General features: G+C 33.7%; 1 protein-coding gene across 1 annotated transcript; it reads left to right on the forward strand.

Annotated features, from left to right (window-relative positions):
* Window positions 1-868: 868 nt before the first annotated feature.
* Window positions 869-2,774, forward strand: LOC107413864 (phospholipase A1-Igamma1, chloroplastic). The gene has a single exon (XM_016021917.4). It carries the CDS (start codon window positions 1,009-1,011, stop codon window positions 2,605-2,607), a length of 1,599 nt encoding a protein of 532 aa, XP_015877403.2. The 5' UTR covers window positions 869-1,008; the 3' UTR covers window positions 2,608-2,774.
* Window positions 2,775-13,225: the final 10,451 nt, after the last annotated feature.

The raw sequence follows: 13,225 nt of genomic DNA on the forward strand, positions 1-13,225 counted from the left end.
ATATATATATATATTAACATGCAAAAAGTGACTTGATTGAATTTATTATTTTAAAATTGCTACCTAAGTTGGCATTAGACACGTTTACAATGGGAAATGAAAGGCCTTTCAAAGTCTTAATTAATTCTAATTATTTTAAGATTTTACCTTTTTTCCACCACTTTATAACTCAAAAAGTATGTACAAGGAATATCGATGATTAAATTACCTTGAAACCCTTAATTTCCAAGCAAAACTATAATCAAATGCCCAATTTTAGTTGGTAAGCATAGGTTGGCTTATGCTACCGGATTCTGCTTAAAATGTGAAATTCATTTTGTTGCTTATTCCATCTTTTTGACTTGATTAGAAGCATACTAACGTACATACCAATTTTGACCCATAATCGTACATATACGTACCACTATATATATGTTCACATTGATTTCTTTGAAGAAAAACCATAAGAAGAAAAAATTCCATATATCATCAATTGGCCGGCCATATTTGATAAAGATGGCTTTGGAATGAATAAATAAAATTTTAAATAATTATTTTGCTGCATAATTGGATCCCTAGCGTGGAAATAATATGAAAATAAAAAGTAATGATACACAAAAATGAAAAATTGAAGTGGCAAATTGGAAAATGTTGCAAAGAAGAAGGTGGGAGTTTGAAATGTATAGTCCAAATGATTAAAAGGGTCAAAACCTTTTTTCGAAGAATTCGCCTGCTCACCTCGTAAAGAAACATGACCAAGTAAGATAGAGCCTCGTAGTTTCAAAAAATCTAGTCAAAACTCCGCGTTTTATGATTCTTTATACTGTCACTCTCCCCAACTCTCTATATATATGAATTTCTTCTTTTTCTCACTCTTCATCTTCAAGCTCTCTCTCTCTCTCTCTCTCTTTCCCTTTCTCTCAAGCTCTGAAGCATTTCCCAGTCGATCGATCTGCTGCTGCTAATACGCAATTTTGATCAATCTTCTTCTGCAGCAACTAGTTTGACTTATATATATAATACAAATATATGGCACTATCAACGGCCATGAATATGATGTACAATATTAATCATGCTCCGGCGATTCATAGCGCCGGAGTCAACTGTCTTCCTCTTCAAACAATTCAAGGTCATCAAAAAACTGCGGTGCCCGTCGATTGCCCGCAGACGAAGAAATCGTCGAAGGGAGCAAGTAGGTTGGCAGAATCACTGTCACACCTTCTCCACCTTCACATAGACACTCCTCCCAGAAATCATAATAATGAGCATGCCCAAATCATAAACTGGAACTCATTGACCGAAGAAAAGCATTCCACACCCACCAAGTCTCCAAAGGAGATCATCTCTCACAAGTGGCATGAACTCCACGGCTCCAAAGGGTGGGAGAATCTCCTGGATCCACTCCACCCTTGTCTCCGCAGAGAAATCGTCAAGTACGGTGAATTCGCGCAGGCCACTTACGACGCTTTCGATTACGATTCTTTCTCCGAGTACTGCGGCAGCTGCAGATTCAACAAGTCCAAGCTTTTCGAAAAGCTCGGCCTCTCCAACAACGGTTACCAAGTCACCAAGTACATCTACGCCATGTCTCATATTGAAATCCCTAGTTGGCTCGAGAGGTCCCACCTAGTCCATGATTCATGGAGCAAACACTCCAACTGGATGGGCTTCGTCTGCGTCAGCGACGACCATGAGACTCGCAGGATCGGCAGGCGAGACATCGTGGTTTCTTGGAGAGGGACTGTGTCTCCTTCCGAGTGGTACGAAGACATGCAGAGGAAGCTGGAGCCAATCGGAAGCAGTGCCGAAGCCAAAGTCGAACACGGCTTCCAGAGCATCTACACTTCCAAGAGCCCATCCACTCGCTATAACAAATCAAGTGCTTCCGAACAAGTCATGAAGGAAGTCACCAGGCTGGTTCAGTTCTACAAAGACAAAGGCGAAGAAGTGAGCCTCACCATAACCGGTCACAGCTTGGGTGGTGCGCTGGCTCTGCTCAACGCTTACGAAGCCGCCGCTACGCTTCCCGGTCTCCCTATCAGCGTCATCTCCTTCGGAGCCCCCAGAGTCGGCAACATTGCCTTCCGTGATGAGCTCCACCAGATGGGGGTTCGAACACTGAGAGTGGCGGTCAAGCAAGACATTGTCCATCGAATGCCCGGCCTGTTTTTCAATGAGAGTTTGCAGAAGTTTGATGATATCACAGGGACTCTTGAATGGGTCTATACGCATGTTGGTGCTGAGCTCAAACTTGATGTTCGATCTTCTCCTTATTTGAAAGGGTCGTTGAATTTGACTGGCTTTCATAGCCTCGAAACCTATCTTCATTTGGTAGATGGGTTTTTGAGTACGAGCACGGGTTTTAGATCGAATGCTCGGAGAGATATTGCTTTGGTGAACAAAGCGTGTGATATGCTGGTGGATGAGCTTAGGATTCCACATTGTTGGTACCAATTGAGCAACAAAGGCTTGGTTTGTAATGAACATGGAAGATGGGTTAAACCCAAGAGAGACCCTGAGGATATTCCTTCACCTACTGCACATGACCATCATATTCATCATTCTCTTCACCTTATTGACCAATTGGACGACAATAATTCACAACTTCAACCTTCGTATGTTTTTTAAATATTGTTTAATGTGAACTTTCTGATCATTGTACAAAATTACTTCAAATGGAAATTTTCGACAGCTAGCTAGCTATCTTCCCTTTTTGTTTGGTGAAAAGCTAGCTAGCTATCTTCGTTAATGCTTGTATCCTCCATTTGATATACAAATACAACAAGAAATTATTATGGGTTCGTGATTAACCTGTGCGCTTAATTATTTATACTATTTGACATTGTTAATTTAGGGAGCATCTTAGGAAGAGTTGTATTTCATGGAAGTCCAGTGAAAATGTTCCTTGCACTACTTTCTGAAATGTTTACGTTTTAGCTTGAATTTACTCTTCATTTTTTTAAATACAAATGATATATATAATCTTGCTATAAAATTATAAAATTACATAGTATTCGGCGCTACGCCTTCAATATCAGAGGTGTCTATATGCGTTTTATAAAAAAGTTTATATGCATATATTATTAAAAGTAGTTTAACATTGATATTGATACGTGGTAAAGAAAGGAAAAAACAAATTACTAAATTTTATGTTTTTATGGTTCAAAAAAGAAAGAAAAATCATGTGGTACCTAGTGGAATTGGTCTCCTACTTTTGGAGGCCTACGCCTACCATGAAGTTTCTAGCAAAAAGTTGTTGTGGAGTGGAGACCTGATCAGTTCAACAAACTCTCCTATACAATTTCTATTTCAGGCCATATATGTAGATCCTTGAAATTTTCCATGATTACTAATTACAAATAAGAATATTAATAGAGGTTAAATGGACCTTTCTTTCCCTTTTAATTAACTTAAGGTTTTTTTCATTGTTGGTTTTAAATTATTGGGTGATTCTTTGGCAAATAAATTATTATTTTTTATTTACTTTGGTCTCTGAACTATATAAAACTATATTGAATGTCCATCAATAGTTCCTTTATCAAGTCGGTTAATAAAAAGGTATGTACATATAAAAAACTGATTAGATTTTTATTATGATTGGTTCTTAAACTATAGAGCAATATTCATTTTGGTCCGTGAACTTTTTCTTTTTTTCTCACTTTGATTTTTAAGAAATTCCGATCCCATTTTTAACTAGCGGAGCATTTAACATGCATATGCCATTTCTGTTAATCAAATTGACAAAGGGATTATCCATGGGACATTACATGTAATTTAAGAACTAAAATAAACAAAAAATTAATTTAAAAATTAAAATAAAAATCACCTTAAATAATAAGAAAAATCCTTAAATTAAATTTAGTTCCACAAAAAGGAAGCATGATACTTATCGGTCACTTCTTCTCTGCAAAACTTAGCAATAGTTTGACGCCACAAGTGTCTGCAGTACCGTGTAATAAGTTCTTTAAAAATGTGATTGCATCATCTATATATCGGTAGCATGACGTATATATTTAATATCATTCTTCTACGCGTGTTTATCACAAATACCACACAAACACACACTATATATATATATATATATATATATTTCTTTATGAAGAAATGATTTTGAGATAAAGATATAACATTGCTTGATGAAGACTGAAAAGAAACTCGAAAATTTATTTGGGAGGATAAACAATAAAAAATCCTGTTATACTCGCATAAAGAGAAAGAAAAGCAGATAAAGTAATATTAATCGTTATGATACAAACTCTTAGACTCTTAGTTCCTATCAACAAGACTATAATATTTAATCAAGAACATGGAGTCAACTTTCCAACAGATTGAGACAACCAAAAAGAAAAGAAAATTAAGCAAAGGAGCTCCAATGGTTCTAAAAGATCGATGAAGACATTGATGGTGGTCCATACATCTTTGATTAAAATAATAGAAACTAGAAGCATCTTCGATCTAATATTGCTTGTCTTTAGCTTCCATTTATACTATTTTATACAGGGCAAGATTTAGATTCATCATACTATATGTGTGTGTATATATATGTATATACAAATATATGAATAATGAATAGTACACGAGACACACATGTAGATATTGGAATAATCAGTACTATAACCGTGTTGACAATCAAAACTTGCAGCACAGCTTTCATTTTTAGACTTTTTAAAATTATTTTTAGGGTTTTATTTTAGTGTTTTCAAACGAAAAGAAATCTATATACTTTTGAGTATATGACCAAAGAGGTTGTCGAATTCTGTATATATTCTTTCTAAGTATTTCCTGCAGATCAAGAACTAATCGTCATTATTTTCAACCCAAAAAAAAGAAAAAAAAAAAAAAAAGAAGACTAATCGTCATCCACAGAATTAGATTTAGCGTTGATTAAATTAATGGATATCAATGATAATAGAATCTTAATGAGCCTGTTGCACAACAAAGAGTCAAAGACGATTAGCATGGATGGGCTTTATTAAGGGCCCAGGGTGTTGAAATTAAATTCAGGGTATTCTTTTTCAAGCCAAAGAAACTTGAGGGTACTCTTTTTGCAAGCCAAAGAAATACTCTATACACACCTTTTTAAGAATTAAATTACCGAAACGCCCAAATAAAAGTTTCCGTCCTTTTCTGATTTTTGATCTTTCATAATTTTAAATTTTATTTGTTTAATTAAGTAATTTCACTTTCATTCCTCACCGACAAGATGTATCCAGTGGTCGAGTCGGATTGTTATATACGGGTATGGGCCAGAGCAGTTTCAACTGATTGAAGAACATAGTTATTGTTGATGGGATTGCACAGAAAACGATGGGCATACCATCCCGTTTATATGCAACTTAATTATTAATATAGTGCAATTGATCACCACACCATTTTAGACTTAGTCATCGCTGCAGACCTTCCATTTCTTTTCCTCCATAATTTTGTCCTATCTTAAAACCATAACCAACAATGAATTTTTTTTTTTTGTCCAATCCAACAATAAATAAAGTTACCTAAAAAAAAAAATACATATATTAAAGTTGTACTAAAACATATTTGTTATTCAGCACTATATATATGCCATATGGAACATAGACATCCATATTATAATGAGTATTAATTGATCCATTACATATAATTCATTCATCATATATTAGGAAGAGTTCTATTTCATGGAATTCCATTGAGAATGTTCCTAGCACTACTTTGTTAAATGTTTATGTTTGAGCTTGAATTTACTCTTCATATTTTTTTTTATATAAATAATATATGTAATTTTGCTGTAGACATTACTAGAATCGAGCTGATACACGACGCAAGTACTGCGTCACACTAAATAAACAGCGACGCATTTAACTGAGTCGCCAAATGTCTTGTCGCGAAATATATAAGATAACAGGCGACGTATGATAACAGGCGACGTATAATAACAGTCGCCTAATAATACATTTTAGCGACGCACATTATATTTTTAGCGACTCATACAGTGATGTACGTATAGCGACTAATAAAATAGCGACTCTTTATAATAAAGTCGCTAATAAATTTTTAGCGACAGTTGTGTGATTAGTCGCCAAATAATTATGTCACTAAAAATTCTTCCTGAATAGCGACTCATTCATTTTTAGCGACACATTTTGTTTGTCGCCTATTTAGCGACGCTTTAGTTTTGGCGACACATTTTGTTTGTCGCCTATTTAGCGACTCTTTAGTTTTGGCGACACATTTTGTTTGTCGCCTATTTAGCGACACTTTATTTTTTGCGACACATTTTGTTTGTCGCCTATTTAGCGACACTTTAATTTTTGCGATGCATTATTTGAGTCTCTCTTTTAACGACGTTATATTTTTAGCGACTATTTTTTAGTGTCTCTAAAATAGCATCTCATGAATTTTTAGCGACTCCGTTTTGCATCTATGTAGCGACGTATTAGGTTTAGCGACAAATTTTGTGGATCGGTTTTTTAACGACCCGTAACAATTAGCGAGGAGTTTTTAGTGTCGCCATATTAGCGACCGTTTATATTTTAGCGACATATTATAAGAGTCGCATATTTATTAATTTTTAGCGACTCTTTGACCTATTTAGCGACGTATACAACTATATATTTATGTCGCTAAAAATTATATGAGTCGCCAAATTGATCTTATTATATGTCGTTATATATTTTAGGCGACTTTTAGTTATATTCATAAACTGCCATTTCTTTTATTTTTTAGATTTATCTTCATAAAAATTTATTAAAATATAAAATTAATTATAATAGCAAAAAACCCAAACTAACTTCGTCCAAAATAATTAAAATATAAAATTTAAAATAAATACTTGTTCATAACAAAACAATAATCAATATAATTAAATATCATCTCATTGACATACATATGCATACTTATTGAGATGGAAGTTGATGTACTCTAGTTGACGATATTATGCCCTCATACTGCATATGGAAAAATAAAAAATTTTGTTAGCACTGACGCAAAATAAATTAATAAAAACTTAATCATAATTAATAAATTAAATTGTAATTTGGCAAACGAAAATTTAATGAATATTTACCTTCTTAAGGTTTGGCGTGGCACATATTCTCCTAATTAAAGTGGATAACACATAAGAAAAAAACACACAATGAATAAATAAATATTACTTAAAATATAATTATAAGTTAATAAATATACGTACCAATTTATTTAGAAGATATTGTTTATCCATATCCCCTCACAGTCATTACGAACATAGCCACTCTCACATTTATCCTCATTATCATTTTCATCAACACTTGGCAATTGTATGGCAAATGGATTGTGAGCCATTGTAGTATCGCCAAGAACATCTTCTTCAACCAATTCTTCTTCAACCAAAGTACAATGTCGTGGTGGAGTTAAAACAACAGACCATCTCGAGTCAAGTTGATCTTCAACATAAAATATTTGTTGAACTTGTGAAGCCATGATGAATGGGTCAGATTTATATCCAATTTTACTAAAGTTAACACATGTAAACCCCATCTCATCAACTTTCACACCACTGCTGTCAACCCAATCACACTTGAACACTGGAATTCGAAACATAGTGTAATCGACGTCCCAAATCTCTCTTATGATCCCATAGTATGTCATCTCGGCTAAAATTGGGTTATTATCCTTAGCACTAGCAAAATGCTCACTTTTGGCAATAACTTTGACACCACTATTCTGGGTGACCCTCTTATTATCCATATTTAGAGTGTTGAATCTAACCCCTCTAATGACATATCCTTCATGTTTCGTTACCACCCATTACGGACCATGGGCTAACCATCGTAATGTTTCAGACACTGTGTGGTTAGGTTGACTTTGCTCTTGTGCAATCTAGTCAATAGAAAAATATGAAAATTTAAAGCTAAAACAATGATATTATATATTGAATATTTAACTTTCCCATACCTTATCACGTAACCAGTACGGAAATGTACGTTTGTGTTCGTCTTGAAACCATTTTGCTTTTTTTCCTCGATTTTTTTTGCTTGACCTCAAGACTTCAAAATGAATACTAAAACAAATAAAAGTTGTTGTAATTAATAAAAATATATCCAACATATGAACTTATCGATGCCTATTAATATATTCAAAATATCAACTAAATTATACATGTTGATATATATATATATATATATTAAAAATATATATCAACTATTTTATACATTAACATGTATATACGCACCTGACATACGGTTCCACTTCTGGTGTATTCAAAAGTATATATCTATGAACTTGCTCCCAAAGTTGTTGATCAATTGATTGATTTTTTCCACCTTTAAATGGGGCACCAACATCATCCTTATCATTTAACTTTTGATATCTACCAATTGGGTTTCCAACTGCATCTAATCCTCTCTGAAATTCACTACAAAACTCAATCACTTCTTCACATATGTAACCCTCGGCAATACAACCTTCTGGTCGATTTTTGTTTCGAACATAACTTTTCAATACTTTCATGTACCTCTCAAACGGGTACATCCACCTGAAATGTACTGGTCCACACAATCTTACCTCTCGAACCAAATGTACAGTTAGATGAACCATTACATCAAAAAATGATGGTGGAAAGAATTTCTCTAAAAGGCACAAAGTTGTGACAAGATCATTTTGAATATTTTCCAATTCAGTAACAATGATAGACTTCTTGCAAATTGCATTGAAGAAAAAACAAAGTCTTGCAATTGCATGTCTCACATGTTTAGGAAGGATTGCACGAATTGCAAGAGGCAAGAGTTGTTGCATCAATGTATGACAATCATGAGATTTCAATCCTACCATCTTTAAGTCCTCCATTGAAACAAGATTCCTAAAGTTTGAAGAATAACCATCTGGAACCTTTAAGTCCGCTAAACACTTACAAAACAATTTCTTCTCATGCTTTGATAATGTATAGCAGGCCGGTGGTAGGAAAGTTCGATTACCTTGAGGCTTAGGGGCCAAGTCTTTCCGCAAACCCATTTCTTGTAAATCTAACCGAGCATTAACTCCGTCCTTCGTCTTACCAGGAATATTGAGCAATGTACCATATATGCTCTCACAAACATTTTTCTCAATATGCATGACATCTAAATTATGTCGCACATGGAGAAATTTCCAATATTCCAATTCAAAAAAAATGGACTTCCTCTTCCAACATTCTTCAGAATCAACAGTCCTTTTCCTCTTGTGTGAGTTATCAAATCTCATTGCATTAAGCTTATCTAATATTTCTTCTCCAGTCAACGGTTTTGGAGGCACTCCAAATTCTTGAAATCCATTGAAAGCCTTCTTTTGCCTTCTATATTGATGATTTGGAGGAAGAAATCTTCTATGCCCGGTAAAACTCATTTTTTTTCCATGCTTTAGCCTTGTAGCAAAAGTATTTTCACTGCAAATTGGACAAGCATAATATCCCTTCACCGCATGACCGGACAAGTTACCATAAGCTGGGAAATCATTTATTGTCCATAGCAACACTGCCTTCAACGTGAATTTCTCCTGACGGTAAGCATCGAAGACAGTAACACCCTCATTCCACAACCGCTGCAGGTCTTCAACTAACGGCTCCATGTATACATCAATTTGATTTCCTGGTTGCTTCGGTCCAGAAATTAGAAGACTTAACATCATAAATTTCCGCTTCATACACAACCAAGGAGGAAGATTATACACAACCGTCATCACAGGCCAACAACTATACCTACTACTCAACATATTATGTGGATTAACTCCATCGGCCGCGATCCCAAGTCTCAAATTCCTATCTTCGGATGCAAAGTTTGGCCATAAACGATCAACCAACTTCCAAGATGGAGAATCCGCAGGGTGTTGCATTTCCCCTGTTTTAACCTTTCTCCCATTGGCATGCCATGTCAAATTCTTAGCTGTTTCAACACTACGAAACATTCGTTTAAAACGCGGAATAATAGGAAAGTACCATAAAACTTTATTTGGAATATTGCTAGCAACTCCATTCTTATCAATTTTCCATCTAGCAGATCCACATTTAGGACATTCATTAAGGTCCACATATTCCTTCCTAAACAGAATACAACTTTTAGGACATGCATGAATCTTGATGTACTCCATTCCCAAAGCACTCAAAGTCTTCTGAACATTGTACATGGAGGTTGGCAACACATTGTCATTTGGCAACATCTGGGATAACAATTGCAACAGTACATCAAAGCTCTTATCAGAATATCCATATCTTACCTTTAAGTTGTATAATTTAACCAAAGCCGACAACTTGGTAAATTTGGTACAACCTAGGTACAAAGGTTTCTCCGCATCCTCCAATAAGGTAGCAAATTCATTAGGATCATTATCAAAAGTTTCTAATGCAGCACGGGTCATGTCTAAGCTATTGAAAGCCACGTCTTCCTTACTACTACTATCATTTTCATTATATTCTACATTAATATTCCCAAAATGAGAAGATGGTCTAATACCATCAGCACATGACTCACCATGCCAAATCCATCGCCGATAGTTGACATCAAACCCATTCCAATATATATGGCCTTTAATATCCCTAATAGTATGGATTTTCATATTCCCTCATTGCATGCAAGGACACCGTATGGCATTACAATCATTGGCATTCTCCATGCTAAATTTCAAAAATTCACTCAACCCTTTAGCAAAATCGCTTGAGGTTCTATCCTTCGTTATCCACGATTTATCCATTTCCCTACCAATCTAATTAAACAGAACAATATCAAACAATATCATAAAAAAAAATTGAGACAAAACAAGATTAAGAAAACCCATCGCAAACAAATTATCGACAAAAGCAAGATTAAGAAACCCATCGAAGCAAGATTAAGAAAACCCATTGCAAACAAATTATCGACAAAAGCAAGATTAAGAAAACCCATCTCAAACAAATTATCGACAAAAGCAAGATTAAGAAACCCATTGAAGCAAGATTAAAAAAACCCATCGCAAACAAATTATCCACAAAAGCGAGATTAAGAAAACTCATCGCAAACAAATTATTGACAAAAGCAAAATTAAGAAAACCCATCGAAAACAAATTATCCACAAAAACAAGATTAAGAAAACCCAACGAACCGAACCTTCGGGTATAATGAATAAATAAATAAAAAATAACCCAATCCACCACATGTCACCGCCAATCATAAAGCGAAAAGAAACTCACCGAAACCATGGAGACGAAGAAAGAATAATCCAAGCTAACCACGAGGGAGACGAAGAAAGAAGAATCCAAGCTAACCACGAGGTTGACGAAGAAAGAAGAATCCACGAAGAAAGAAATCCAACTTCCAGATAGCAATGCAAGCAAATGGAAAATTAAACACGAAATATCCCACTCTTCAAGTCTTTTTTAGATTGCTTCCAATTCTAACACCTATTATGAAGTGTACTAACCCATATTTTGTGAAAATAAATGGTATTCAAAATCCCGCGTAAATTTTGAAAACGCGCCAAAAATTTTAAGAAATTGGATAAACAGGCGACGTATTCAGATAAACTGTGTCGCTAAAGGATAAACAGTTTCATAGATGCTCTTTTTTTAATTCGTTTAAAACAAATAAGTTTCTCCAAGTACTGTTTATTTCCTTCTTAAACTTTTGGCAATAATTCTAAAATGGTAATTTTACATTTAAAAAGGCATATGATCTAGCGACTCATTGATCTAACTTTTAATTTTAGTAATAGGCGACACATAAGCAGTATTATGCGTCGCCTTATACCCTTTTTTTTTTTCATATATTTTTTTCAAACCTTCATTTTTAACAATTTGATTTTGTTGGAGCATCAAATAACCAGTGAAGATATTTAAACAAGATAAAAAGAGTTTTTTTTCTAATTTTAGTAATAGGCGACGCATAATCATGATTATGCGTCGCCTAATACCCTATTTTTTTTTTAAACCTTCATTTTTAACAATTGGATTTTAGTTGAGCATCAAATAACCAGTGAAGATATTTAAACAAGATCAAGAGAGTTTTTTTTTTTGGTTTGAATTTTAGTAATAGGCGACGCATAACCATGCTTATGCGTCGCCTAATACCCTATATATATTTTTTTCAAACCTTCATTTTTAACAATTTGATTTTGTTGGAGCATCAAATAACCAGTGAAGATATTTAAACAAGATAAAGAGAGTTTTTTTTTTTTTTGAATTTTAGTAATAGGCGACGCATAATCATGCTTATGCGTCGCCTAATACCCTATTTTTTTTTTACACCTTCATTTTTAACAATTGGATTTTAGTTGAGCATCAAATAACCAGTGAAGATATTGAAACAATATAAAGAGAGTTTTTTTTTTTTTTTTAAATTTAGGGTTTAGGCGACGCATAAGCAGTATTATGTGTCGCCTAATACCCTTTTTTTTTTTTCTTTCAAAAAAACCATGGTTTTTCACAATTTGATTTTCTTCCATCATCAAATAAGCAGTGAAAATATTTAAACAACATAAATGAGTTTTGTTTTTTTATTTTTTTAATCAATCTGATTTTATCCCTGCATCAAATAACCAGTTAAAAGATTTAAACTAGTTAGAGAAGGTGTTTTTTTTAAAATCTTTCTGTTTAACAATTTGATTTTCTTCCAGCATCAAATGACCAGTGAAAATATTTAAAGATGATAAACAGAGTTTGTTTTTTTTTTTTTTGAATTTTAGTAATAGGCGACGCATAACCATGTTTATGCGTCGCCTAATACCCTATATATATATTTTTTTTAAACCTTCATTTTTAACAATTGGATTTTAGCTGAGCATGAAATAACCAGTGAAGATATTGAAACAATATAAATAGAGGTTTTATTTTATTTTGTTTTATTTTTTAATTTAGGGTTTAGGCGACGCATAAGCAGTATTATGCGTCGCCTAATACCCTTTTTTTTTTCTTCTTTCAAAAAAACCATGGTTTTTAACAATTTGATTTTCTTCCATCATCAAATAAGCAGTGAAAATATTTAAACAACATAAATGAGTTTTGTTTTTTTATTTTTTTAATCAATCTGATTTTATCCCTGCATCAAATAACCAGTTAAAAGATTTAAACTAGTTAGAGAAGGTGCTTTTTTTAAAATCTTCCTATTTAACAATTTGATTTTCTTCCAGCATCAAATGACCAGTGAAAATATTTAAAGATGATAAACAGAGTTTGTTTTTTTTTTTTTGAATTTTAGTAATAGGCGACGCATAACTATGTTTATGCGTCGCCTAATACCCTATATATATATTTTTTAAACCTTCATTTTTAACAATTGGATTTTAGCTGAGC

Source organism: Ziziphus jujuba, chromosome 1 (assembly GCF_031755915.1).
Source record: "Ziziphus jujuba cultivar Dongzao chromosome 1, ASM3175591v1".
In the NCBI taxonomy this organism is placed as follows: Eukaryota; Viridiplantae; Streptophyta; class Magnoliopsida; order Rosales; family Rhamnaceae; genus Ziziphus; species Ziziphus jujuba.

Excerpts from the sequence above, each read along its gene's own strand:
- LOC107413864 (XM_016021917.4), top strand. The coding sequence starts at position 1,009 with ATGGCACTATCAACGGCCATGAATATGATGTACAATATTAATCATGCT.